The sequence below is a fragment of the Lagenorhynchus albirostris genome, chromosome 1 (genome assembly GCF_949774975.1).
Source record: "Lagenorhynchus albirostris chromosome 1, mLagAlb1.1, whole genome shotgun sequence".
Lineage (NCBI taxonomy): Eukaryota > Metazoa > Chordata > Mammalia > Artiodactyla > Delphinidae > Lagenorhynchus > Lagenorhynchus albirostris.
This window is the reverse complement of record NC_083095.1, coordinates 28,455,892-28,481,976: the sequence shown is the minus strand read 5'-3', so window position 1 is coordinate 28,481,976 and position 26,085 is coordinate 28,455,892. Positions and strand designations below refer to the sequence as shown.

Below are 26,085 nucleotides of genomic sequence, written 5' to 3'. Positions count from 1 at the left end.
TAAGTAAATACCTTCCTGGAAGGCTCAGCTGCCTCTTAAGCAGATAATGATACATACAAAGACAAAACGTACAAGAAAAAAACAGTTGTTTGATGAAATTATTTGGAGGTAAGAAATAGACTAGATAAGTTACATGTTCTTTTATATATTTACCTCTTATCACTCTATTTTCATAGCAAAATATCTAATACTAAAGACTTGCTAAAAAGGAATTTATCAATAATTTCACCAAACAACTGTCTTTTTTCTTGTACCTTTTGTCTTTGTATTATCTGGATACATAATATTGCATTACAACTTTCTTTTTTGCTTATTTGCTTAATGTTTGAGCACAGATTTTGTTCATGTTGTTATAGTTTTTCTTATTTTCAGTTTAATGACTACATAACACTTCATATTGGCTACCATGTTAATGTGCTTTTCAAATTTATGATTTTGTAATGGACATGGTTTGCCTTGTAGTCATTCCATTTGGAAACCTCATAATATTCAGTTATGATTTAGAAATTTTCTCATGTTTACATATTTTATATTTTTTAAAAAGAAGAGATGCTTACTTTGACCATTTATTTTTCATTTTTTTCTTTGAAATTCTTTAGGACAGATATTCAAGGAAATATGGACATTGGAGATTTGACCTGGGAGCAGAAAGAGAAAGTCTTGAGGTTGCTCTTTGCAAAAATGAATGGCTTTGTTCCTAGGTAACTCCCTATTTCAGTAGTGAAATACCAATTTGCTATCAAACCTAGAGGCCATATAGGAAAAGTGAACATATTCTTACTTAGAATTAAGGGAATGGGAAAGGACCAGAAAATATCAATATAAAAGGGTCATACTGCTTAGCTACTGCAACTCCCAGAGATAAAGAATGGGAGATGTGTAAGTGAGCACAAAAATGAAAGAGGTATTAGAGTTAAAGGGGAAAGAAAATCGATCAATCTTAGGTGTTTAAGGTAATGCTTCCTGAGAAGGTATAACATTGTTCAGCTGAATGAGTGGTAACTAAAGAGAAGCATAACAATTGTTAAGATTTTATTGGTCTGCAAAGATAAGTAAATTATTTTAAAGCTGATTATTAATCAAGGGGATCTCTAATACCAAGAAAAAGACCTGGAAAGGAAAACAGAAGTCCACAGGTACTCCAAATAATTATTTTTAATGATTAGTTTCACTCTCTTCATTATGTTTTATCAGTGACTATAACCCTGGTTATAGTCACTTTATAGTAACTATAAAGTGGCTAAAATAAATCAACCACTTACTGATTGCTTGTTAAATGCTTGGCACCATTGTATTGTGGGGATTCAAAAGAATCAAGGGACGTTGCCTTTGATCTCAAAGAGCTTACAATTTGGTTGCCCAAACAAAACCAAGCATAACAAGGAAAAAAATTAGGTGGCACAATAAAGTAAAGATGGAATTCAGACAATGTGTCAGTGGGCTAGAGTAGTCAGGGAAGATTGAAAGAGGGTGACCCTGTGGGGTGCCTTGTAGGATAGTGGTAGAGCAGGGAGGGCACATCAGGCAAGGGGTAGACAGCCTAAGAAAAAGCCCAGAGTTAGGAATGGGTGTAGGGTATTTAGGCAACATTGAGGAGAAACTGCCTGTCTTGAGGAAATTTGGTGATGCTAGAGAGTAATTACTAATTAGAAATAAGGTTTAACCTATAGATTGAGTTATGATGAGCCTTAAAAACCATGCAGAAAATCCTGAACTTTTGTAGATTCTAGAGTACTGTAACATAGTTTTCTTCTCTGCCTTAAAGGAATACAAAGAGCAAGAAGCCAGACTCATACTCTCTCACTGGAAGGGTTCACAGGTCATTGTTCTCAGAGCTGACCTTAACGTAACACAGTGACATGTATGACGGATTGGAGGACAGAAATAGAGTTGGGACCAACAGAAGCTGCTGCCCTGCTCTGGGCATGCAGCAGTGAGGGGTTTAGGCAAGAGTGAGGGCAGTCGGAATAAAGGGGAGAAACAGAGAAAGTAAGGAAGGAGAAACAGGACTTGGTGATAAAGGACAAAAGGAATAAAGACAAGGAGTAAATGTTTAAGACTTTTAGCTTAAGAAATGAAGGAATGGTGGTATGAAAGGCAAATGAAAAATCTGGAAAGCCAGCGTGAGGGAAATGTTTAAATTTTATTTAATCCATCCGTTAATTCATTTAACATATACATACTGAGTGCCAACTATTTACTGAAGATAGAGTGTTGAGCAAATAAAGACATCATGCTTGATTTCAGGGAGTTTTTGTTCTACATGGAAGAAAAACATTGTTCAAATCATCACACAAATAAAAAATACAACTATGACATAGGTTCAAAGGAGTGGTATACAGTGGTAAGAGAGCCTAGATTAGGGGAATCTGACCTAATTGAGGAGATCAGGAAAGTCTCTGAGGAAGCAGAAGCTTGAGCTGATCTCTAAAGGTAAGTAGGAACAAAATGGGGTGGAAAAAACATTCTAGGCAGAAGAAATACAAGTAGTATTTTCAGTGCTGAACTGGAGATGTGGCAACATATTGGAGTTAAAACCACTTAAGGCATTTGCAAAGAGTGATTGGAGTACACATGAGAGTTTAGGAAGGGAGATTTGAGCATGTTTAGTTAAAATTGGTAGTTGAGTTTAGGAAAGTGGATGAAGATACAGGAATAAAGGGGCTGAGACTAGAACCTTTAGGAATAACCACAATTAAACAGGAGAGGGCTTCCCTGGTGGCACAGTGGTTGAGAGTCCGCCTGCCGATGCAGGGGGCACGGGTTCGTGCCCCGGTCCGGGAAGATCCCACATGCCGCAGAGCGGCTATGCCCGTGAGCCATGGCCGCTGAGCCTGCGTGTCTGGAGCCTGTGCTCCGCAACGGGAGAGGCCACAACAGTGAGAGGCCCGCGTACCGCAAAAAAAAAAAAAAAAAAAAAAAAAAGATAAAAAATAAACAGGAGAATAAAAAAAGAGTACAACCAAAAGAGAAGAGTTTAAAGAATTATAAGCTGAATGGAAGATGGAGGATTTTGAAATGGCTTTTGCATCTCTGGTAGACTTTCAAAGAGTTTAATTGAAGAGTTAGGGGTAGAATCCAGACTGTAGGCACTGAATGTCTGTCTCATTGTGAGTTGATATTTCTGTACCCCAGGAAATACAGCCAGAGTACCAGGCCTCAAGTTCCACACTGTGTTGTTTTCAACACTTGGATAAACAAAGGAATTTGGGTGAAATCTTTCACACCAAATCAGTGAACTTGAACTGGCCACAATGGGATGATGCCTAAGCCTGTTGGATGAAAAAAAGATAAGATAGGAATAGGATGATGAAATGAGAAAGCTCAAACCAGCGGGGGAGGAATTAGATGATAAAAGGTCTTCCAAGGCAAGTGGAGTAATTAGGAAGTTGGTAAGAGTTCACAGTTGGTTGTATATGATTGTGAATCCAACAATACAATAGTTTTCTTTGTGATTGAATTAACTCAAAGGAGTATAACCAATAAACTGCACTCTTTAGTGCATCAACAATCACTCTGGCTATATCTCAGGCACTAGAGGTATCTAAGGTACATTTTTTTCATGCATTATTTTTGGACTATTTAATATAGCCAGATTTTGAATGGGGTTATGCTGCTTTCATATGCACCTAATTGAGGACAAGTTTTAGGAGTGGGGTATGTCTTTATCTGCTGGGAAATCAACCTACTATACTTTTTGTAACTCTGTTAATCTCACTTTCAAATTAGAATATTGAATGAATGATGTTGATTTCCTGGTTTTGTTTTTTTTTAGATTGAAAGCAGATTTATTCAGGGTGATACACACTCAATAGACAGAATGTGAGTCATCTCAAAGGGCAAGAGGGCCTATTTTTCTGTTCTTAAACTAGAATTTCCAAAGTATAAGAAAAAATTTTCATACTGGGTCTATCTAAATTGGTAACTTTCCTGTGTTTTGAGATTCTTTTTGCGGGAAGGGAATTTTTTGGCCTTGCTTTTGGTCAGTACTGTGGTTCAACCTTGCCCATCACCATTTATAGCTGTTTATTATTATTATTATTAATTTTTTGCCTGCATTGGGTCTTCGTTGCTGTGCGTGGGCTTTCTCTAGTTGTGGTGAGCAGAGGCTACTCTTCGTTGCAGTGTGCAGGCCTCTCATTGTGGTGGCTTCTCTTGTTGTGCAGCACAGGCTCTAGGCGCGTGGGCTTCAGTAGTTGTGGCACGTGGGCTCAGTAGCTGTGGCACACGGGCTTAGTTGCTCTGCGGCACGTGGGATCTTCCTGGACCAGGGCTCGAACCCGTGTCCCCTGCGTTGGCAGGCTGATTCTTAACCACTGTGCCACCAGGGAAGCCCTTAATAGCTATTTTATGAGTATCATCATGATTATATTCATAAATATTTCCATTTCTTAAGTTCAACATGTCTCAACTTTAAGAGAATGTAAGTTTAAATTAACTTGCCTAATATTATACTGCCTCTATGTGTGTATGAAAGCTCATTTTTGAAAATAAGAAGCCCATCCAACTGAAGCATTTCCCTTTAGCAGTTTTATATTTATTTATTTTTTTAATTTCTATTTACTTATTTATTTTTGGCTGCGTTGGGTCTTTGTTGCTGCATGCTGGCTTTCTCTAGCTATGGTGAGCGGGGGCTACTCTTTGTTGTGGTGCACGGGCTTCTCCTTGCAGTGACTTCTCTTGTTGCAGAGCACGGGCTTCAGTAGTTGTGGCATGTGAGCTCAGTAGTTGTGGCACGCGGCTCTAGAGCGCAGGCTCAGTAGTTGTGGCCATGGGCTTCATTGCTCCGCGGCATGTGGGATCTTCCCAGACCAGGGATCGAACCCGTGTCCCTTGCATTGGCAGGTGGATTCTTATCCACTCTGCCACCAGGGAAGTCCTATATTTATTTATTTATTATTATTATTTTTTTTTTCCTTTAGCAGTTTTAAAGTGTAGTTGAAATACAGGGCATGTGGAGACACTGCTTCATTGTTAACTTATACCCACTACAGGAAATACGGCCAGAGTTCTAAACCTCCAGTTCCAGACTATATTGGTCCTGATGATGAAACAACAAAGGAGTTTGGGTAAGCTCTCTTGACAAAGCAATGAACATGAGCCTGATCACAATGGTGGTTGTAGACATCTTATACATACTAGAATTGAGTGAGAATAACATAACAAGTATATTATTGTTCTGAACCAAGTTCCGTGTGTGTGGTTGTTGACAAGTCTTACTTTGTCATTATTGTAGGGATGAAAGTAAGCTTCAAGATCACACCTTCATCACCCAGCAAGTGCCAATCTTAGACTCTACTGGTGAACTGGTGATACCCAATATTCAGAAAGGATCACAAGAGTCTGATATAGTAAGGAGTCTGTAATCTAACCAAACAATATACATAATTGTTCCCCTTCCTCATGCAGCTTCCTCTAAGTCACAGTTCTTTTCTCTACTAGTTGGGAGCTCTCAGGGATCACTGAAATGAGTAATAACATTAGTGTGAGATTGTGGACATTTTAATAAACAATATCCACACTAAGGAAGACATGTATTTAATGCAAATGCATATTTGTGCCTCTTTTAGTGTGGAAAACCTATAAATTGCCTTTTGAAATATAAAGCCCAGTTAAAATATGTACTATCCTTTATGTAAGAATAAACATAGTGACCATGTAACTGTTGGCTTTGGACAGAGGTGGGAAGTCTGGGTCACTATAAGCTAGCGGACAAAGGCATTATAAGGAAGTACGGTACCATTAAAAAAAAAAAAAAAGCCAGGTTTTCTTTTTAAGAGCTTTTTACTTGTAATTTGTTGTACATAATCAATTAGTACAATGTAAAATGTGAGAAATTTCCAGTGAGGCCACATCAGAGCAAAAAGAAAATACTGAATTTTTTAGCAGCTACTAGCATGAACACAACTGTACAGATTTTTTTCCATCTAAGAAATTAGAAACTTTTCTGAGTAGCAAGTACCTAGCCAAATGAGTTGATTCCAATTAGAGCAGCACAATTCTGATTAGTTAGCATTTCTTAAAAAGTAATTTTCCTTAAATGTAAGGAAAACTTAGGAGTCTCTGTGATTATATTTAATTCCACTTGGAATTTAGACAATATGACCTTTTATTCAACCCAGCCTGTAGTTGTTGGACTGGATTAAATATTACTACCAGTTGTCAGCTGTGATAAGAGATAAAACAAGAGGCATTCTATTATGAAATTATAAATTTCTATTGCCTCACCTTTAGGCAGGCAAATCCAAAAAAAAAAAAAAAGCGCCAGGAGGGTCATAAATGTATTTTATTAACTTTCAATCACCTTAAGTGATTAAAGATTTTGACATTCTATCCAACAGGTGGTAGTAATAAGCCTAAAATCCAGAATGCACAAACATTTTAAAGGTTTTTACCATCCTTAATTCATTAAATAACCCCCATGGAATAGGTTAGCATTATCTACGTAACTAATGAGGAAGCAGAAAAATAAATGACCTATGTCATCTGGCTGAGGACCAGAGACTACTCTATCAGAAATGAGAAGCCTTCTCCTAGGTCAATGGGTGAAGACCATATCAGAAAGACAGGATTCAACTGGCATTGTAGAGCAAAAAGACAGAATCTATTCCGTTTAGCACATAAATTTCTGTTCTGACTTAAAGTTGAGCTATAGCAAAGAAACAAAAAGCATAAAGACAGTTGAATTAATGGTAGCAGAAGAATCTGTCAAAGCATTTCTTTGACTACTTCACACATGGAAAGCTTTGAAATTTCTTAGGCCCCAGTTAATTACTTTACATTAGGGTTCTTTCATTAAAAAGTATCACAGGGCTTCCCTGGTGGCGCAGTGGTTGAGAGTCCGCCTGCCAATGCAGGGGACAACGGGTTTGTACCGGTCTGGGAAGATCCCACATGCCGCGTAGCAGCTGCGCCCATGAGCCATGGCTGCTGAGCCTGTGCGTCCGGAGCCTGTGCCCCGCAACGGGAGAGGCCACAACAGTGAGGGACCCGCGTACCGCAAAAAAAAAAAAAGTATCACAAATGAGAAATGCAGGCAAGAGGAAAGAACAATATAAAAATTTTGACAAGTAATATCAGGTTAGACTTACTTTAGGCAACAGTCTTGCACATACTTGGAGAACACTTGAGTCTGAAGGTTTTGAGCCTCCACCCCAGGAAGTAGGAATTTGGTTTTTCCCTTCCAAATGGGAAGAACATTTTTAGGAAGAATTTTTGTCTTGGAGAATTTAACAGTGTCGCCCAAGGTTGTATCTTTAAGGGTGGTTCATTTTCTCGGACCCTTTGTTACTCAAAGTAAAGTACTAGGAGTCCTAAGAAATGTTCTGTTCTTATACTGATTATACTGATTAAGTTCAGCATTAATTTGATTTCAAAGCTAAGAACAGTGGTTAAAACTTGTTTACAGAAATGCATTTTGGAAGAGAAAAATATTGTAAAACATGTAGTGAATGTCTCTTCAGTTTCTGATTCAGCCAATGAGAAACTGCCATTAATCACTTCTCAATAAACATGAGATCCTGTTAAGCATCAAAAAAAAAAAAAAAAAGAGTCTTGCTCACTTTCATGGTTTGGAATACCCCTTGATTTCTGGGCCTGATATAACTTTTGAAATAGTTTTCTAAAAAAATCCTGTTGGCATCTGAATTAATGACTGAAGCATTAATTGATTGCTAAAGCAAACCCTGAAATTTAACGCTTGGCACACACCACAAAAAGTTGATTTATCCAATGCATACTGAGGTATCCTTGGGAAGTGGTTTTAAGGAGCAGGAACAGTGACAATGATAGAATTAGTGGTCATGAGTCACTAGGACAAAGTGGCATTCAGCAGAAAAGACAGAAGCAGTTGTCACATCTGTGGGATAAGTAGAGATGGATTATATCTTGTGTGGTGTGGGATAAATGAGAGGCTCAGCAAAGCTTCACAGAGAGGCCTCACCCACTGGCATTTATGTGGGGCTGTGTTTGACGATCAACCAAAGGGTGAATTATTTTTGACCTATTTCCCCATACAAGAGATCCTCTTCCTTGGAAGATCGTCTTTACACACACTAATGTTCCCTTCCTTCAAGTCATCAGAAAAGGGGAAAATTTTTAGAAGTCAGGTCTAAGCTCTTATTCCAGAGAAGCATTTCACAGTTAGAACAGTGACCTCAAAAATAAAATTATGAAGAGCAAGTGAAAATCTGGTTTCAGAATTACACTAGGAGTCTCCCTATTAACTACTTAACAGGGGATAATGGTCCTGTGAAAGATTTTAGTTACATAGTGTTCCAATCCCAGGGATCTGATCTGAGCAAAGTTGGCAGTTGGAGTTGGTCAAGAATAAAGGGCAATTACTCAGGATGGACTGAGTCCAGAACAACTCATTTCTAACGGCCCATGGTAGGCATGACTACAGCAGGTGAGGAAAGAGAAGCATCTTCTTCTTTCCACTGTGAAGTGACAGTTTTTAGCTGAGTGTAGAACTGGATGCCCTAAAGAGAACAAAGAAAGAAAAAAAAAAAGAGAGAAAGAGGGAGTTATCATATATGCCTGGGGGTTTCATGATTCCTCTTTTAATCACTTTTGAAGGAGATGCTATGAAATGCTATTCACGTTCCTACTGGAGGAATAGGTGCAACCAAAATTAAATATATTGCTCATGAGATAATTTATGTAAAACATTTAGCATATTACCTGGCACATCTAAATGGAAAAATTGAACAAGGTAAACTATTAAACTTGTATTTATATTATAAGAATAGGCTTGAGTAAAAGAGAATAGACTGCAGATCTAACACATAAAATTACTAGCAAGCTAGAAGGATACTGTTAGAAAAAAACACACCAGCTTGATTAAAATACTCTTCTAGAATTATTAGACAAAATCTGGGCAATGTTAATATAGTGAAAACAACTTTAGAGATTATTACATACTTCCAATATAAGATACAACTGAAGTTTACATTTTATTATGTAAGAATGATACTTTTATGTCTTCTTTCCATAGTGCAAAATAGCAATTTAAGTACCTAAGGATTTAAGACTTCAAACTGTATATAAGGTCAGTCTTTTACTCTAAGAAGCCTCACTCACCAGAGTAACTTACAGTAATTAAACAAAGACATAGCAGGAAAAAAACTCCAAAACTGACAAACTATTTTAAGCAAGAGTTTTACTCTGCTTCCCTTGAAAGAAATTTTTAATAGTATCAAACTAGTCAATTTTACAAAAGCTGTGACTAATGCACAAACTGGATAATCCACCTCCAAACAGTGTTTCTTAACCAGCTGGCTACACGGTCACAGCCTGCTGTGTAATCCCACTGTTAATTTATTATTAACCTATAAAAGGGAGACCTGTATAGAAAATAAGTAACTTTTTACTGAAGGTCCCAAGATGGCTGTATTTCTGTGGGACTACAAAGAACTTTCACTAGCCCATTTGTCCAACACGTATTTGGGTACTTGCTCTGTGCCACGTTCTGCAGATAAGTAAATAATAATTACAGTGTGATGAGAGCTTCTTAACATGGCTTAAATAGTCCTACTACATGACTTGCCTCTGCCTACCTCTCTAACCTCATCTCTTACCACTATCTTCCTTATTCACTCACTGTGCTCCAGCCCATTTCTGCTGTTTGAACATGCCATGCCTGTTCTTGCTTTAGGATATATGCACCAGTTGAAGGATGTGATAATAGTGGTAATTTGGTTCCAGATCTGCTCTATTTATTTATTTTTTGTTCGGTGCTGCATTTATATAATTTTTATTATAGAATAGTGTTTAATATACAGAAGGTGCTCAATAAAATCTTTAGTAAATGAGTAACTATTACGGGAGCAATGTGTGCAGTGGGAGCACATGAGGACATACCCAACCCAACACTGAAGGGGATGGTGATGGTCAGAGGTGATTTTCTGGAGGAGTCCACACTTTAAACTGGGGGTTAACAGTCAGATGAAAAGGGGGGAGAAACGGGGGATACAGGAAGAGAGGGTCACAGGCAGAGGAGAGGACATATACAAAGGCTTGGATTTACTCATGCTCTTTCCCAAAAACTCTGTTGCCTTGAGTTATTCAGGAATTGGCAAAATTTTGTTAACTTTTATATCTTTTCTAGGGAAACTACTGACTTGTTCCTGAATATGTTCAAGAAAGTTTCTTAGAGGAAAAATATTTTTTTTAAAGTCACCTGTTTGCCATAGAAATTGGTGTCTCCCCTGAAGGAAGCTCGAGAGCCAGTGAATGAGAACATTGGCAAAGGCACTGGAATGGGTACATTCACCCCAACCTAAAGCAGAACAAATCCATGTCAAATACTAAGAAAAACAAAGGAACTTTCCATTCAGAAGCCCAAATGCTTGGCATCAGAGAGACCAATTTTAACTACCCACCTTCCACCCGATCCTGCATCCCATGAGCTTTTATTCCTGAGGGAGATCAGAGGGGCAGTGACTGATCGCTGTTTACCTTCTCCCCTTACATAGGAAACAGTAAATGGCTACAAGAATATCCTAAGAATTCTGTTCACAAACCTGTCCAACATCTACCAGGTGGGAATATTTCCGAGCAGTGGCTCCATTGGTGGTGAAGATGGCAGTTCCATTTCCATATGGGTTGTCATTTACGATCTTGATGGCTTCATCCAAAGTGTCTGTTTCCAGAACTACAAGAACTGGGCCAAAAATCTCCTCTTTGTAACAGGTCATATTTGGCTGCCAGGAGTGATGTAGCAGAAAAGAAGTCAGTATTTTTTGCTTATTTGGTACTTTATTACCCACTTGCTTAATGAACAGCTTTTATGTTAGTAATAATCTCTTTTCATTTTAAATCACCTATTAAAAAAAGTCCTTTCTTGCTGTGTTCCATCTTCCAAGCTACCAATCATAAATAACTTGAAATTCCTATTACTGTAACTATATAACTACACTCCTTTTCTTTAAGCACTGTATTTTTAGGTCTCATGACCCATCACTAGCTTCCTGTTTTATGCCTGTATTACTTGTTTATCCAATTGTTATCTTACTGAAAACTACTTGAAAATTCATTTTTTTTAATAAATCAAATATATATTAAAAACACCACAGGAGAATTTTTCTATTTAAAGAAATCCTGTGCTAAGTTTTCTGTAACATAAACAATCTATTCTCATTTGTTCCTTTGCCTCCCAAATGAGTCTGTACATCTTTATTTTGGTATCTGGTCACATTAAACATTGAAAACATCTTTTACCACTGCAGCTGGTCAGCTGTGTTTGTTGCTGATAAGTGGATTTTTCCTCAATGACTCTGTGGCAAGAAATCTCATAATTTCTACTACACTTGGATTCAGCTCTTGACTATTCAGGATTATAATAGGATTAGTGGGGATATCTGAATTTCAAAAAAACTCCTCAATATAGTCATTGAGGAGTCATTGTCATTTTAGCTGAGCAACTTTCAGTTTTGATAAATAAAAATTGACACCAATTCTTTTTCTTTTGTCACTTTCTGGTGAAGATGTAGGTATTCAATAACTATTGGGGGCTGATATATTGATGGAGACACTGCAATAGCTATAAGCTAGGCAGTAAGAAGGAGAGGGAAGAAGAATTTAACATTAAACAAGTAAGAAGTATAATGTAAGATAGGAACTGGCAAAATAATGGCCTGTGAGCTGGAGTGGCTTGCTGCCAGTTTTTGTACAGCCCACAAGCAAAGAATGGTTTCTACAATTTTTAAATGGTTGAAAAAAATCAATCATGACACCTAAAGCTATATGAAATTCAAATTCCGTTGTCCATAAATAAAGTTTTATTGGAATAAAACCACACCATGTTAATGGCTGAGTCGAGTAGTTGTGACAGAGACTATTTATCCCTGCAAAGCCAAAAATATTTACTCTTTAGCTCTTAAGTTATCCAACCACTGGTATAGTGGAAAGAGGTTGGAAGTCAGGAGGGGAGACTCATTCAGACTTGAGATAAAATAACTGAGTAATTCTGGCAAGAGATGAGGTCTCTAGTCATTAAGTGTCTTCATTTATAAATTAGATGAATGAGGTGCCTTTAGCTAATTTCACAAAATTATATATTTGCAAAATAAATAATCCAGAGTTGTTCACCTTGGCATTTGAGATGATGGTTGGCCCAACAAAGTTCCCATTTTCATAACCTTTGACTTTAATATCTCGCCCATCAAGAAGGATGGAAGCTCCTTCCTTTGTTCCACTATCAATCAGATTGCAGACTCGCTCTTTTGCCTGGGGGGTGATCAGAGGGCCAAGATCAGCTCCAGGCTGGTCTCCTGTAGAACAACACAGAAGTATTTAAGGTCTTCATTAACATAAATTATGAGTGCTAAATAAAGATGAATCAAAATGACAAGTAGTACAGTACAAAGAGAGACAATGGAAAGAATAAACATGATTGCTCCCACTGGACAAGGCCAACGCGAAAATCAAGAGTTTAGTGCCACAGATGCAAAGTCTAAAGAAGCCGGGCAGATAACTGGTTACCTGCATTGACTCTCAGCTTTTTGGCACGCTCTACCAGCTCCGGCAGCCACTTCTTAGCTTCTCCCACAAGGATCGCTGTTGAAAGAGCCATGCAGCGCTGACCAGCGGCTCCAAATGCTGCCCCAACGAGCTGGTTCAGAGTATTTTCCTTATTGGCATCTGGCATGACTACCCCATGGTTTTTGGCTCCCTAAGGAAATACAGAAAGTACATGAATCTTCCTTGGCAAAATACAATTTGGCTAAGAAATTAAAGAACCTGAGATTTCAGATGAGAATTTAAGGAAAGGGCTCGAGAATTTATCCTGTGTTGCTTTGAAAATAGATTTATTATCATTTTGATATTGCTGAAGTACTGGTAACACTGAGTAAGTCTCCAGGTTACTTTTGCTTCACTTCCTCAGCTGAAAAGCTGATAGGTATTTATTTAGATCAAAATCATTATCAAACGCCCCCCCACAAAAACAAAACACTGCCTCAATCACGTTCGGTCAAATTGACAGGCTAAACACTGCATCCAGGAGCCAAGGAGAACTCCCTTCTCTTTCCTAAGTTAGCTAGGAAAGAATTTGTTGTTTGTCAGAGGTTCCAGTTATATGAAGAGCAATGTAAACATAGAGCTGCCAGTAGCCAGCTGAAAGGCAAAATAGGAGGTAGGGCTCCTGATACACAATTTCCAGAAAGAAATTCCCCCAATTGGCTTGCTTCTAGATACACAGCCTCATAAACTTCTATGTGGGACTGACATATGGTCATTTCCACATGTTTCCAGGTACAGCTATAGTTGAGTACATAAATAGATACCATGTCTGCTACTTACCTGTATCCCATTACACATAGTATAATGTTAGACACAGAATACATTCAAGAAATATGTAGTGAACTGGGAGGGGCATAAATCAAATTGGCCAAAACACATCCAGCCATGAAAAGAAACAAATGGGCATATCATGAACAGTCTCCAAGCCTATACATAGGTGGCTACCCTTTTTGCAACATTAGTGGAAGGGTAAGAAAGTAGCAACTGGACATTATATTTAGTATCAAAGAATTGCCAAGTATTTGGCGAGGAGCTAGTCACTAAGGAACAGCAAAACTATGCAGCCAAGTAAACCACACTCATATATCATACAGGGATATCTGGGTCTTTCCAGAGCCTTAAATAGTCTGGGCTCTTAGGGAAGATCATATCTTTGACATTAGTACTTAGGATACGCCTTAAAGGCAGGAGGGATGGGGTCTAGCTGGAAGAATGGTTGAAGGAAGAAACAGGGCCAGAAGCAGAACTTGGCAGTTACTGCTGAAGCCCAGAGAATTTGAATATCATTCTTAAGGAGAAATGTGACTTTATCACCAAGATTACCTGATTAAGATAAAAGGTAATTAAAGTGACAGAGAATAAAACTCAAAGGGAAGACAACCAGGATGAATTGTGAATAAAGAAACACTGGCATTAGAGTGGGATGAGTGGCCCCTCTGCTGAGGGGCTTTTTCTAGGTAATTTTAATACATATAACAGAATTTGGGGGAAAAAGGAATAAGATGTTACCATATTGGCTTGAACTCTCTTGCCATGTCTTGACCCTCTCTCAAAGATGTACTCTCCTGCCCGGTTGGATCCCACAAAGCTGATTGCTTTGATATCAGGATGATCGCAAATAAAGTTTACAGCTTTAAGAAGAAAATAAATGATTACCACAAAGGAAAAAAGGGCTGTGGGATTCTCAGCAAAGCAAATTTCTCCCTTTCTCACTGTTATGAATGAAAAGTTTTCATACTTTTGTTTTTCTACCCTGGATTCCCATTTTGGAGTTCTGTCCTTGTTCTCTTAAATTCTTTTTTTTTTTTTTGGCCATGCTCCACCGCTAGTGGGATTTTAGTTCCCCGACCAGGGATCTAACCTGCGTCCCCTGCAGTGGAAGCGAGAAGTCTTAACCACTGGACTGCCAGGGAAGTCCCTCTCTTAAATTCTTTAAACTACAAATCTTATTTAACCTCTTCTCTTTCATTATTTTTCCCACTTGCTAGTCCAGAATTTCTACTTTTAATCTAACTCTGAAGGCTACAACTCCTATTTTCCTCCAAAATAATAGCCTTTCAATACTCAACTCTTCCTTTTGTCCTTTACGAATGTGATATTTCCTCAACTGTCACTTATACTGGGACTCTCAGATACTACTGTGCCCTCATGTGAGAGGCAATAGAGCATAGTATTTAAAAGTAAAAACCAGGGTCAGCTTTCTTAAGTATACACATCCCGACTTTGACAGTTTCTAGCAACGTGACTTTGGGCAAATCACTTAATTTCATTATACCTCAATTTTCTTATCTGTAAAATGGGAAAATAATAGTACCTACCTCAAAGGGTTGTTGTAAAGACTAAATGAGATAATATATAGAAGGCATTAGGAACAAATATATAGACGGCATTAGGAACAGTGCTTGAAACACAGAAGCACTTTTCAAGTGTTAGCTATTATTATATGAATCAGAAGGACTTCAGTACCTCTGAGATCTATAAAGTCTGAGTTAAATAACCTTATAAATTCTCTCAATATTGAAATGAAAACTTCTCTTTAATCTCATCTGTATCTTGCCCTAACCATATTTCTTTGTCCTAATGTATTCTGTAGGGCAAGAAGCACCGCTACTCCCCAGTTAGTTACCTTAGCACAGAGGTGGCAAAACAATCAACAAACATTATCTTCAAACATGGAGGTTACTACTAGTAAATCCCTTCATCCCTAGGTTCTTCATCCTAAAACACCCCATCACTGACTCAACACCTTGATTTTTTGGTATCCAGATTAAGTGCCATGTACAGAGGGGCAGTTACCTTCATGTTGTCCATGGATGACATTCAGTGTTCCGTCAGGGGCGCCAGAGTCCTGAAGCAACTTGGCAAGAAGTATAGTTGCTCCAGGGACTCGCTCTGATGGTTTCATTAGGAAGGTATTTCCACATACCATGGCCATGGGAAACATCCAAAGGGGGATCATGGCAGGAAAATTGAATGGAGCAATGCCTGCACACACCCCCAGAGGCAGACGGTAGGAATAAAGGTCCATGTCTTTGGTGATGGATGGCATGGTCTCTCCCAGCATGAGGGATGTCACACTGCAGGCATGCTCAACCACCTCTGGAACAGAGAAGGAGCAGTCGGGCCACCAACTCTCCACACTGTGCACTATTTAGTTTTGTCATGCTCTAGTCAGCCCTGAGTGGCAAGACCAACGACAGAGGGAAGAAACACTGACTTGCCATGTGAAGGGGTTGCGTAAAGTGAGATTATCTGAATGGGAAAAAGAAAGTGCAATACATATACCATTTGGAAGATCATTTGAGTAAAATAATGGATGAAGTAAACCAATCCCACAGATACCTGAGTACTGTCATTTCCCATAAGTATTAAAAAAGATATCATGGGATAGCAAAATCTACATAAAGGAAGAAGCAATCCCCCATCTGGGGTCTTTGCCTCTCATTTTCCTTTGCTTCTTCCCAATGTCCCTGAACTCCCCATGAGGAATCCCTGCTTACGAAGGCCTCGAAATACATCTCCTTCGGCATCCGCTAGGGTCTTCCCTTGTTCCAGCGTGATTAACCTGGCAATTTCTTTCTAGAGAGAAAACACACAAATAGAAACCAACGCAAGGATGTGCCTCCTGTTAGTTCTCAGGCAGCCAAAAAAGAATAAAAGTCAGGGAGAAGTACTATGAGGGAGAGAGCCATGATCTATGTCTCTCTGTATTGTACAGTTAGGGAGAGCAGCTAAAAGTGCCTCTATGAGAGTGACAAGTATCCCCTAGGCAACAGTTTGGAAAATTATACCATTCAGATTTCTTACCAAGTTTTCTTTAATGAGTTGTTGATAGCGGAGCAGGACCTGCTGACGGCTTAATATTGAAGTGTCTGCCCATGCGGGAAAAGCACGTTTGCAGGAAGAAACTGCTGCATCCATTTCAGCCTTGGTGGCTTGAGGGACCCGACCAATGACCTCATTGGTGGCCTGATGGAGAAAGCAGCACATCAGGGACTTCTCTGGTGGTCCAGTGGTAAAGAATCTGCCTTAGGGCTTGCCTGGTGGTGCAGTGGTTAAGAATCTGCCTGCCATTGCAGGGGGGACAGGCTCGATCCCTGGTCTGGGAAGATCCCACATGCCGCAGAGCAACGAAGCCCATGCACCACAACCACTGAGCCTGCACTCTAGAGCCTGTGAGCCACAACTACTGAGCCCACATGCCACAACTACTGAAGCCTGCGCGCCTAGAGCCTGTGCTCCGTGACAAGAGAAACCACTGCAATGAGAAGCCCGCGCACAGCAACAAAGAGTAGCCCCCGCACAGCAACAAAGAGTAGCCCCCGCTTGCCTCAACTAGAGAAAGCCCGCACGCAGCAACAAAGACTCAACGCAGCCAAAACTAAATAAATAAAATAAATTAATTAAAAAAAAAAACTGCCTTACAATGCAGGTGGCACAGGTTCGATCCCTGGTCAGGGAACTAAGATCCCACATGCGGCGGGGCAACTAGGCCCGCGTGCCGCAACTACTGAGCTCGCACCCCTCAACTAGAGAGACTGCGCACCACAAACTACAGAGCCCATGTGCTCTGGAACCCGCACACCACAATTACAGAGCCCACGTGCCCTGGAACCTGTGAGCCATAACTAGAGAGAAGCCCGCACGCTGCAACAAGGATCCCACATGCCTCAACGAAGATCCCGCGTGCTGCAACTAAGACCTGATGCAGCCAAAAATAAATAAACAAATAATAAATAAATCTTTTTTTTTTTTTAAAAAAGCAGCACATCATCCTTTGTCCCTGCCCCACCTTCTTCATTTTTCATATAGTCGCAGGGGCAGCGCCATGTGCTTCACAATAGACACCCTGGTCCCTATTTTCCCACCATGTTCCCAGAATTCTAGGCTAGTTAAATTTAAGTCCCAAAGCAGCTTTGCTTACGGGGTTGTGGATGTCCATCCATTTGTCACTTTTGGATTCAATAAATTTCCCATCAATGAAAAGCTTTACAGATGGCTGGGGAAAAAAAAAAAAAACACAAAACTTTGTATTAGTTAGTTGCTTTACTTCTCTCTTTCACAAAGAGAAAAGGAATTGGGGTTGATAACTGAATTTTCTGCCCTCTAGAAATGTTAGCACTAGGAAAGAGATACACAATATACTTGTCTATAGTGCTTATTAATATGGGGCAGAGCCTCTCAATACTGTGATCTCTCTGTAAATGGGAAATTCCCTGCTAATCACACAGTGGAACTTCACGAGTAAATATATGCCACTGAGAAGCTTATACTAAAAAAGCAGTAGACTCTGTGTTAACAAAGATTAGCTATTAGGACATCTTGGCCCAGCTGACTTTCTGTCACGTTACCATGAGCATGCATTACCTTTATGATCAAAAGATTTTAAAAGACATTTCTATCTGTGTAGTTTTTCTGAGAAGTAGCTTGTTTTCATTAAATTTTCAAAGTGGTCTGTGGGCCAAAAAAGGTGAAAGATTACTATGTTACAGTATGTGCATGCTTCTATATAAACAGGATTTTGAGCACCAGTCCTTATATATCAGGTTTCGTTACTGCAAATGGCTGATAGACAGTAGGTCTGTAAAAACAACTCTAAAGGTTGTAAAGAAGACAACCTTTCTGGCAGGCTCAAGAAAACCTCTAGAAGCCAAGAAAATGTATCTTTTGACACAGTAATCCTAATTCAGAAGGGAAAGAAGAAAACTACATAAATAAATGTTTGTTTTATAATACTGAAAAACAGAATAAGTCTAAATGTTATCTGGAAAAATTATTAGTTAATTCAGGCTATATCTACTTGATAGAATATTATATAACCATTAAAAATCATAATCATAAAGACCACCGTGCAATATTGTAAATGCTTACAACATAGTAGACACAATATGAGATAAGAAAACCAAGATACAAAATCTCAGATAAACTCTGATCATAATTATGTAAAGAAGATAAATGGGAATACCCCCAAATTATACTGGATTCCTTCTCAGAAGTCAGCCTTTATTACCAAATAAACTCACCACTGAAGACGAAGAGAAGGAGGATGCTGGGTGCCAACTGGAGTTCACCTTGGAAGAAACCTGGGAGGTAAAAGAATGGTTATTTTGATAAATGAGAGCAGAAAATTATTAAAAATTTAGTGAATGGCTACTATATGCTTAACATTATACTAGTTACTGTGGGTATATGAAGAAGGACTTGGTGTTTGCTCTCAAGGGTCATACAGGCTTTATAAAGAGAAAAGTTGTGAGACTATGAGACACAGCAAACTATGAGAGAACAATAAACCATAATGATCATGTGCTCAATTTCCAGGACAGTCCTGGTTAAAAAAATATTTTTTTGTCATTAGACCATATTTTTCTAATTTTTGGCCTGGTACATGTAGTCACCATAAATCTAAAAATAAGAAAACACTTAGGATGGTGTCTAACACAATAGGTGTTGAATATAAGATAGTATATAACCAAGTGTCAAATGTATGTATAATACGCCCACACAAATACTTAAAACATGAATGTTCATGGTAAATTTATTGGTAACAGCCTAAAATTTGGGAACAACGCAAATGTCCACAATTGGATGGGTGAGTAGGGAAACTAGTATGGTATATCCATATGTTGGAATACTATTCAGCAATAAAAAGGAATCGACTATTGATATATGCAACATGGATAACTATAGTAATTATACTGAGTGAAAGAAGTTAAGACTTAAAAAGAGTATATATGGTATGATTCCATTTATATAAAACTAGAAAATGTAAAAGGTAATGTCAGAAAGCAGATGAGTGGTTACCTAGAGACGACGGAGGAGGAAAAGAGGAAGGGGGTAAGAGAGAAACGTTTTGGGGCAATGTGTTCACTATCTCGATTGTGACGTCTTCACAGGTGTATACAAATATTAAAACATCAAATTATACACTTTAGGGCTTCCCTGGTGGCGCAGTGGTTAAGAATCCGCCTGCCAATGCAGAGGACACGAGTTCAATCCCTACCCCGGGAAGATCCCACATGCCGTGGAGCAACTAAGCCCGTGCACCACAACTACTGAGCCTGCACTCTAGAGCCCACGAGCCACAACTACTGAGCCTGAATGCCACAACTACTGAAGCCTGCACGCCTAGAGCCCGTGCTCCGCAACAAGAGAAGCCACTGCAATGAGAAGCCCACACACCACAATGAAGAGTAGCCCCCGCTTGCTGCAACTAGAGAAAGCCCATGCACAACAACGAAGACCCAACACAGCCAAAAATAAACAAATAAAAAAATTATACACTTTAAAATATGTACAGTTTATTTTAGGTCAATTTTATTTCAATAAAGCTTTTTAAAATGCCTGGTTTTAAAAAGCTTTTTAAAAACGCTCCGCAACAAGAGAAGACATTGCAATGAGAAGCCTGCGCACCACAACAAAAAGTAGACCCCGCTCGCCACAACTAGAGAAAGTCGGCGCACAGCAACGAGGATCCAACACAGCCAAAAATAAATTAAAAAAAAAAAAAGCCACATGTACCTAATAGGAAAAGAATGTGTTATACAGGTAATAGGATTTAACCAGGAAATGGCAGGGGTCGGGGGGATCAGTTACAATAAAGTCACTCTCTAAAAAAAAATAGTTTGTATATATGCTATGCAAGTTGATATAAGAAATACTGAAGTCTAATCAAAGTGAGCAAACTAAAATAGTCAAGACTGGGTTGTAAAAGGAAGCTGCAATCTAATAATCTATTACCTTGTCTGAAGAGAAATCATGTTAACCAAAGAGTTTAGGGCTGCATAAAGTACAAGAATTTGTTTGTGTGCCTCTAGTACTGTCTAGAGGAAAGGGTGCTGGTCCTTTGGGCCAGCAGACAGTCCTTCCAAATGCCTGGTCTGCTTCCTCTCCCAGTCCCCACAAAAGCTATTTCAAACCATCAACACTCTCCTGGAGACCACCATGTCTTACTTATAGTCACGTTCCGAATACCAACACAGTACCTGCTACACAGTAGGTGTTCAGTAAATATCTACTGAACGAAAGAAAGGTCCACTGGGCAGCTTATACTGCCTGACTGTCCCCCACCCCAGACTTGGTTAGCTGTCCTTTTTTGTACTCCATAGCAGCCAATATTTCCCCTAAGAGGTTATCTGTCTGTGTTGTAATGACCTAGTTACTTGTTTGTTACTCCAAAGACTATAAATTCCACGAGGGCAGGCACTGAATCTTGTTTACCTACTTTACAGAGTTACTGAGATCAAGCTTGTCCAGGTATGAAAAATAGCTAGCAAGTAGTTGGTGCTCATTACATGTTGTTATTACTATAAATACTTATTTGCTCACACTCCTTGCTATTTCAAAACTTAACAATTCTCTTAAAATTTTCAACTCTGTTCCTTTCCTTCTCACTCTTAAGAGCTGATCTTGCAGATGTAAACTATTATATATAGGATGGATAAACAACAAGGTCCTACTGTATAGCACAGGGCACTATATTCAATATCCTGTGATAAACCATAATGGAAAAGAATATTAAAAAAAGAATGTCTATATGTGTATTACTGAGTCACTTTGCTGTACAGCAGAGATTGGTACAACATTATAAATCAACTATATTTCAATTAAAATTTTTTTAATTAAAAAAAAAGAGCTGATCTTATTTTTTCTACTTCAGCGGAAACAGAAACCATCAGATGGGAACTTCCTCAACTTCTTACCAGTAAGCCTACAAAACTGACCAATACCCATCATTTTTTCCTTTCTTCCTCTTATAGTGGAGAAGGTAGCTACCAAAGTTCACAGGGACAGAGTGACTGGGAGACAGAGGTGCACAGAGGTGGACAGACTGAAGAGGTGTCTGTCCTGTAATCTAAGGCTAATCTCTGCACCTGTGCTCTGAACTGTTCCTCCTGCCTCGGACACCTCCATCAATGATCCTTTCTTTCCTGTACCTTAAACCTCTCTCCATCCAATAGCCAGAGTTCTCTATACCAATTACCTCCCCATCTCCCACTAACTCTTCAATCAGCTCCAAGCTTTATGATTGAACACGAGTGACTTCCTCCATACCATGGACTCTTCCGAGTCCTTCTTGTACTTGACCTCTCAGCAGAGGTGGAGAGTTATTTAATCATGCCCTCTGTCTGAATCCCCTCTCCACTTGTATTCTGTGATGCCCTGGTATCTTTTCTATTTCTTGGGCCACTTTTTCTATGCCTTCTATGCTGGTTCAGTCTCCTATACCTGGCCTCTAATGGTTGAGTTCCTGAACAAGGAGTTCCTGAACTCTCCTTGGGTGATTTCATCAACTCCAGTGGCTTAATTATCTAGATCCTGGTGATGCCCAAATCTGTAATTCCTCACCAGAATCTTCCTCTTCAGGTAATACCTACATAACTGTCTTCACCACATCTCTACTTGGATGTTATTTAGGTACATGTTGAAAAAGCTGACCTCATCTTCCTTCCACCAACCGGCTCTGTTTCCTATAGCCCACCTTTCAGTAAATGGGGCTACTATCCACCTAGCTGCCCAGCCAGAAACTTGAATGTCACCCCAACTCCTCCCTCTCTCTCCTCAGTGAATCAAACAAGTCCTGGCAATGTCCTCCCAGAAGTCTTTGAAATGCACCCCCTTCTCTCCACCCCTCCTACCCTCACCGAAGTCTATACCATCATTGTCTCTCACCTGGACTTCAACAATGGTTTCCTAACAGGTCTCCCAGCCTCCATTCTTAAACCTTCTGAATCTAGTTTCCACTCCATAGCCAGAGGGTCTTTCTAAAACACAAACCTGGTTAGATCACTCCTTTGTTTAAAACCTACCAATGGCTTTCCATTGTCCTTGGGATAAAGACTCACCTTGATGTTGCTTAGAAGACTCTACATAGTATCTTTACTTCTCTAGTTTCCTAGCTTGTTGCTTTCCTCCTTGCTCTCTCTATGCTCCAGCTGTTCAGAACATGTTTTGTGCTCTCATTGCCCTTGCACATGCTGCTCCCTCTTGCCTGGAATTGTTTCATCCCATTTGCTTGGCTCACGTCTATTCCTTAGCTCCCTATCACTTTGGGTACAGGTACAGGTACAGGTCAGTTCTGTAGGCTTGCTAGCAGGAAGTTGAGGACATTCTCATCTAATGGTTTTTGTTTCCTCTGAAGTAGAAAAAACAAGATTAACTCCTGTGAGTGAGAGGGGCAGTAGCAGAGTTGGAAGTTTTTAAGTCTCAATCTCTGGTCTAGGCTAAGTACCTGATTATGAAGTTCATAAAACACCCGAATTCCTCTATTTCTCATATCGCACTAGGGAATAGTAGCTTATTTAATTATTAAGTCTCTCTCCCTTAGATCACTAGATGGTTGTGTCCTAAGCCCCTAGCACCATTCCTGGACTAGAGTAAGCACTCAATAATATTCTGCAGAATGAAAGAATGAGTACACATCAAGCAATTGTTGCATATTAATTTTGTTTCATGTAAATTCTCTTACAGGGCAGAAAATGCACGGATAAGCCAACTGGAGCATTCTAGGTCACTTAGTTTTTTTTTGTTTTCTTTTTTAAAAAAATAGTTATTTATTTATTGGCTGTGCTGGGTCTTCGTTGCTGCATGCGGGCTTTCTCTAGTTGCAGCGAGCGGGGGTTACTCTTCGTTGCGGGTGCATGGGCTTCTCATTGCAGTGCCTTCCCTTGTTGTGGAACACGGGCTCTAGAGCGCTGGCTCAGTAGTTGTGGCGCACCGGCTTAGTTGCTCTGCAGCATGTGGGATCTTCCCGGACCAGGGATCGAACCCGTGTCCCCTGCATTGACAGGCAGATTCTTTTTTTTTTTTTTTTTTTGCGGTACGCGGGCCTCTCACTGCTGTGGCCTCTCCCGTCGCAGAGCACAGGCTCCGGACGCACAGGCCCAGCGGCCATGGCTCACGGGCCCAGCCGCTCCGCGGCATGTGGGATCCTCCCGGACCGGGGCACGAACCCGCATCCCCTGCATCGGCAGGCAGACTCTCAACCACTGCGCCACCAGGGAAGCCCGACAGGTGGATTCTTAACCACTGCGCCACCAGGGAAGCCCTAGGCCACTTAGTTTTATTTTGTCATTGGCACACAGTCTCCTTGCTGTCAAGAGGGTATAAAAGGCACTGCATCTGGTATAATAAAACATTATCATATAGTTTTGAAAGGTTAGATCGCCTTTCTTTCCTTCATTTTCCAAGACACACTCATTAGTACTGTTGCTGAAAAAACTATCCTATGTCCAGTCACACCAAACTCCTTGTTCTCTAGATGTTTATTTCATACTTGCTATTTCCTTTACCAGGAACTCTCTTCCCCTCTACCTAAAGGCCTCCTACTCTTGCAATACTTAAACCCAGATCAACCCCTTTTGGAAGCTTTTCCTGAATTGCACAGGTGGAATTTGGGGCTCTTTCTCTAGGTTCCTACAGTACTGTTTGCACTCTTACTGTTTAGCACTTATCATTGCATTACAATAGGGGGGTGTTCAGTGAATATTTTACTTATCTCTCCTTTCCCAAAGCTTGGGACAGTGCCTGACACAGAAAGAGATGCCAAGATGTAAGTTCTGAATTCTCAGCCGCATTAGTTACTAGTTGGGAGACTTTGGATGACCTTTAGTGTCAGGTAACTTACTTCATTATATTAATTCTAATCTTCACAGATATTCTTAAAACTAGGAAGTGGTGGTGCTGGGATAGAACCCAAGTATGATTGTGCAGCCTGTGCTCTTTCCACTGCATCACTGAAGAAAGTCATTGAGTCACTTCAGACCAGTCTTCTTATCTTTAAATGGGAGTGATAATATCTTGACTGCCAGAATCTAGACTACTCTTTATCAAAGTGTCATGTTACAGTAGCTCCTAGTTGACTTAGAATTACTATCTCTGTTCTTTCCAGGTCAACTCAGAAGTTTCTGAAAATGAATCAGAAAACAGTGTCTATTTCTAAAATAAAGTACTTGGGAAGGGAGATTCTTTTCCTTGATGCAAAGGACAAAATAGCTTCTTAAGGCTCTCAATGACTTGTGATGGCAGAGGAGGCAAAGGAAAAAAGTCAATTTCAGTAGAAGAGTTTGAGGCGAAGTTGGTAATGGAAAGTATAGGATGGAAACTTTGTTTCTCTACTACAAAAACAAAAAACAAAAAAACAAACAAACCTAGAAAATCGGAACTAGGATCACATCAAGAAATATGAGGAAAGCCAGATCATTTGACAAACCCTTCCAACCCATTCTCCACACTGTCCCATTAAATAGCATATTTAAACAGGAATCTTTGCCGACTCTGCTAAGAATCTTAAAAATGCATGGTCTCTGCAGTAGAACTCACTGAAACCTGGTAAATACTAATATTATCTAACAGCCCAGCAATATAGAGGAAGAAGTTCCCAGGCTGGATATAATGAGTAAGAGAAGCAAAATTGCTTCTTGCAGGTTCCAGAATGTTGCCTGTAGTAAATCTTGCCTCATAATCTAAGTCCTTGTAAGGCTGTGAACAACGGGGGGTTGTGGGGCGGGGGTGGGGGTGGGGAAGGGGAAAGGCTATGAACAGAGTTGTAAATCACAGGCCTCAGGCATGCAGCTTCTGTATCTCCTATTCTTAGGCTGGCTTCTGAGAGGACCTAATCCCCCCACCCCACCCCCACGGGCAGAGTTGAGTCAGGCTAGGAGCTGACTTGGGGGTGGGAACTTGGAACTTACACTTCTTGTCTTCCTTGGCTCCCATTTTCTATCACGTGCTTTAGAGATGTTTAGTCCTTTGCATATGCTTGGAACAAACTGGTAGCATTAACTATGTGTCCTTATTCACGGCCAACATAAACACTGTAACTTTGCTGAGAGAAAGTTAAACTCAAAGTCTTGGCAAGCAAGGGCACAGCCCACAGCCTGTGGAAAATACAAAGACCCATAGCTGGGGAAAATAGCTCAGCAAATGGCTGCTTTGAGGGAAAACCTAGTGTACACTTCTAGAAGGAGATTCAAAGTTCATTCACTGACCCTCGCCCCTCGTGTGCCTCCTACCTCCGCCTTTACCTCGGACTGTAGACAGTGAAGGGAAGGGTGGGGGAAGGGAACAATCTCGATGCTCCCGGCAGGATGCTAAGAAAGGTGACCAGAAGGGGAGTTTTGGGGGCAGAGAGGTGGCTGGGGCAGAGAGGTGGCTGGTGCAGAGGTGAAAGGGAAAGACGGTGGGCCGACCGATAGAGGTGAGGGCAAGAGAGTGACGGCAAGGGGCGGGGCAGGGCTGGAGGAGGAGAGTGGACCAAAGCCAGAAACAGGGAGTCTCAAGAATAAAAGGGAGAGGGGTGATAGTCCAGGGCTGGATCCAACGAAGGCGGATACTGAGTAAGGTGTGGGACAGGGCCGCACTGGTCCGATGGGCACAGGAGGGTCAGCCATGAAGGGGCTGGCTCAGAGAGCGGACGGAAAGGACCGAATTTCTAGTTTCGCGACCCCTTGGCGCCACCCTCACTCGCCTGCAGGATCCGGGCCCGCATTGCCGCCGCCGCCGCCACCGCCGCCACCGCCGCCATGGCTCTCGGTTGCGTCTTCTCAGCCCCCCGCACCTCTACAG

At 40.3% G+C, this 26,085-nt stretch overlaps 2 protein-coding genes across 4 annotated transcripts in view; one reads left to right on the top strand and one right to left on the bottom strand.

The window, feature by feature from the left end:
• Positions 1 to 10,603, top strand: part of LOC132514441 (basal body-orientation factor 1-like) — a 12,812-nt gene extending 2,209 nt beyond the window's left edge. The window contains exons 2-5 of one of the 2 annotated variants that reach the window (XM_060139135.1): positions 600 to 701; positions 4,995 to 5,069; positions 5,237 to 5,351; positions 10,109 to 10,603. In XM_060139135.1, the coding sequence (XP_059995118.1) occupies positions 600 to 701; positions 4,995 to 5,069; positions 5,237 to 5,351; positions 10,109 to 10,120 (304 nt within the window). In that variant the 3' untranslated portion in view covers positions 10,121 to 10,603. Of the gene's footprint in view, positions 1 to 599; positions 702 to 4,994; positions 5,070 to 5,236; positions 5,419 to 10,108 lie in introns of those variants that run through there. The other variant, XM_060139125.1, reaches the window with a different exon arrangement.
• On the bottom strand, positions 2,125 to 26,085 carry ALDH6A1 (aldehyde dehydrogenase 6 family member A1). Of its 2 annotated transcripts, XM_060139110.1 has the most exons (12): positions 25,988 to 26,085; positions 18,546 to 18,605; positions 17,447 to 17,521; positions 16,330 to 16,491; positions 16,023 to 16,101; positions 15,319 to 15,621; positions 14,032 to 14,153; positions 12,484 to 12,673; positions 12,091 to 12,272; positions 10,524 to 10,703; positions 10,181 to 10,279; positions 2,125 to 8,480 (listed from the first exon to the last, which is right to left on the bottom strand). In XM_060139110.1, the coding sequence occupies exons 1-12, from the start codon at positions 26,042 to 26,044 to the stop codon at positions 8,376 to 8,378; spliced, it is 1,614 nt and encodes a 537-aa protein (XP_059995093.1). In that variant the 5' UTR covers positions 26,045 to 26,085; the 3' UTR covers positions 2,125 to 8,375. The 2 variants fall into 2 exon arrangements, with proteins under 2 accessions (XP_059995093.1, XP_059995101.1); XM_060139118.1 differs by lacking the exon at positions 10,181 to 10,279.

Bases quoted from the DNA above. Each gene is read 5' to 3' on its own strand.
- ALDH6A1 (XM_060139110.1), bottom strand. From the start codon at position 26,044: ATGGCGGCGGTGGCGGCGGTGGCGGCGGCGGCGGCAATGCGGGCCCGG. The intron at 17,522-18,545 runs GTGAGTTTATTT...TTTTTTCCCCAG, and splicing joins CCTTCTCTTCGTCTTCAGTG to CCATCTGTAAAGCTTTTCAT. The intron at 8,481-10,180 runs GTGACTTTAAAA...TGTTCTCTTTAG, and splicing joins CCAATTTCTATGGCAAACAG to GGCATCCAGTTCTACACTCA.